General features: G+C 54.4%; 1 protein-coding gene across 1 annotated transcript; it reads right to left on the reverse strand.

Moving 5' to 3' along the window:
• Window positions 1-1,140: 1,140 nt before the first annotated feature.
• Fgf21 (fibroblast growth factor 21) lies at window positions 1,141-2,535 on the reverse strand. Its single transcript, XM_076839546.1, has 3 exons — window positions 2,301-2,535; window positions 2,110-2,213; window positions 1,141-1,428 (listed from the first exon to the last, which is right to left on the reverse strand). Exons 1-3 carry the CDS (start codon window positions 2,533-2,535, stop codon window positions 1,141-1,143), a joined length of 627 nt encoding a protein of 208 aa, XP_076695661.1.

Genomic DNA, 2,535 nt, shown 5'->3' on the forward strand with positions numbered 1-2,535 from the left:
CGCCCCTCATGTGAGGCACCTTGGGATCTGAGTCACTCCTTCCCGGGAGCAATGTTGCCTTCCCTGTTCTCTTTCCTTGTTCCATCAGAGGGGAAAACTGCCTTTTCTACCATATGTTGATTTTCTTCTGGGTATCAGGTCCCACCCTGAAACCCTCAGGGACTATTTGTCACTCGACAGCAGTATTTCTGTCGATTGAACCTCAGAGTTAGGGTCAAGAGCCCCAGACTGCAACTTCTATGAGGCCGGGTCTGTCTGACACCTGGGTCAGGCAGGGACGAGCTCTGATCCTGAGAGCTATAGTCTAACACCCTTGCCTCACATCCCCCCTGGCCTGGAAATGACGAAGAACATGAAGATCTACATTGTAGGAGGGGAAGAGACTAGGCAAGCGTTTGCGGGATTGGATACTCTCCAAAGTCCTCAAGTGTCTGGGTGGACAGTTTCTGACCCTTTTCCTGAGACTTTGGACTCCCAGTCTCCAGCCCCTCCTCCCTCACACCACTGTGTCTAGGTTCCTATTCCCCTGTCCCTCTGGGACCCAGGTATCTAGATGTCCAGCTCGGTAATCCTTCAGGACTCCAGTGTTATCCTAGCAGCAAATGTATCTGCCCCGACCCCCACCCTCCCCAAGATCCAGGAGCTCCTGCCCCACTCAGCTCTGAGGACAAAGAATCTCCCCATTCCTACTTCCAAGGAACTACATTTCCCATGAGGCTGTGGGGCTGCAGTGTAGATTTTTTTTAAGTTCCCCCATTATTATGAGGTTCCCCCATTATTATGGTACCTCAGAGAATTAGTTCCATAATGTTAACAAGGATGGGGGCAGGGGTGGATAAGAATTCCTGTCCTGTCAGAGAGTAGGAATAGTCCTGGAGACCCTTGGGATACCTTGCCAGAACAGAAAAATAAGGACCAGTGGTAGACTGGGGCCTTAAGGCAACGGGGGCAGACATGTGGACTGATCTCAGGGTCAACAGAGACAAGACACAGATCCCATTTCCTCTCTCAAACACACATACTCGTTAGATACTCCTCTCTCAGACTCTTTATTATCCCAAGATAGAAAAAAATAAAAAAATAAATAAGATAAATACCCCAATAAATAAGAGGAGACCCCAAAATGAAGGGCCCATGGCTTCAGGAAGCGTAACTGGGGCTTCGGCCCTGCAAAGGCCCCACCATGCTGAGTGGGTCGGAGGAGCCCACATCAGGGGGCTCAGGGACCAGGATCCCTGGCGGCTCCAGGGCTGCTGGGGGCAGGCCTGGCAGTGGAAGGAAGCGGGCTGGTCCTGGCGGCGCTGGGTCCCGGTACGGTGAGTTAGGGGGCAGGCGCACGGGGAGGCCATGGGATTCTGATTGGTAAACATTGTACCCGTCCTCCAGAAGCTGCTCCCGGAAGCTGCAGGCCTCAGGGTCAAAGTGGAGCTGAGGGACAGAGAACAGGGTTCAGAGACCTAAGTCTGCTAGAACTCAGGAGTCCAGGCCCCAGCCCTCTTCCCTCAGACCCAGGGTCCAGACCCAGCCCTCTTCCCAGACCCAGAGGCTCAGGCCCCAGGTGTCCCGCCTCAGACCCAGGGACCCAGGGGTCCAGGTCCCCTGTCTCCCTTAGGAAACAGAACACTACAAGCAAATTCCTCCTTTACCCCAGGGCAGTCCTGCAGAGATCACCTCCCTGTTCTTATTTCACAGAGAACATTCTAGCCCGGTACCAGTCATGGCTTTTTAAGGCCAGGTAGGGGGTCTGGGTACTGCCTAAAGGTCATGTTCAGTGTGAGCCACGGATTCCTGGAATGTCCCTCCCCATGTTCAGGATAAGCGAGGCATGCAGGAGCCGCATGGCCAGGAGCAGGGGTTATAGTTCTGAGACTCGGCCTCTCAGGCCATTCTGCCATTCACACATGACATAAGGCCCGTGGTGACTGCCTGTGCCTCGTTTTACAAACATTGGTAACAACTGTCTCAGCCTGCAGGGGTTGCAATCAGGTTGCCAGTGTAGATAGCATGGGACGGAGGCCAGCCTGGGTCAAGTGTGCAAGAAAGGATATCCAGATTGTGAAGATGATACCATGAAGGTTGGTACCCCAAAACAGAGACTGGGAAACTCACCGATCCGTACAGCACTCCATCTGGCCTCTGGCACAGGAACCTGGATGTTTTGACCCCCAAGATTTGAATGACCCCAGGCTTCAAGGCTTTCAGCTCCAAGAGACCTGGGGGACAAAGTGGTTAGACATTTGGAACTGCCTCTCCCAGGCCCCACAGCCTCCTCCCTTAGGAATCATCCACCCCACACTCACTTTCCGGGCTTTGATGGGCAGCCCCCACCACGGTGCCATCAGCCCTGATCTCCAGGTGGGCCTCAGTCTCCTGGGCATCATCTGTGTACAGGTACCGCTGCCGGACTTGGCCCCCAAATTGGAGGAGGGGGCTTGAGTCAGGGATGGGGTATGCCTGGCAGGCTCCCAGCACAAGGGCAGCCAGCACAAGGACCCACAGTCCCAGGGGCTCAAACTTGGCCTTGTCCCAGTCCAT

This window comes from Callospermophilus lateralis, chromosome 18, assembly GCF_048772815.1.
Source record: "Callospermophilus lateralis isolate mCalLat2 chromosome 18, mCalLat2.hap1, whole genome shotgun sequence".
NCBI classification, from domain to species: domain Eukaryota; kingdom Metazoa; phylum Chordata; class Mammalia; order Rodentia; family Sciuridae; genus Callospermophilus; species Callospermophilus lateralis.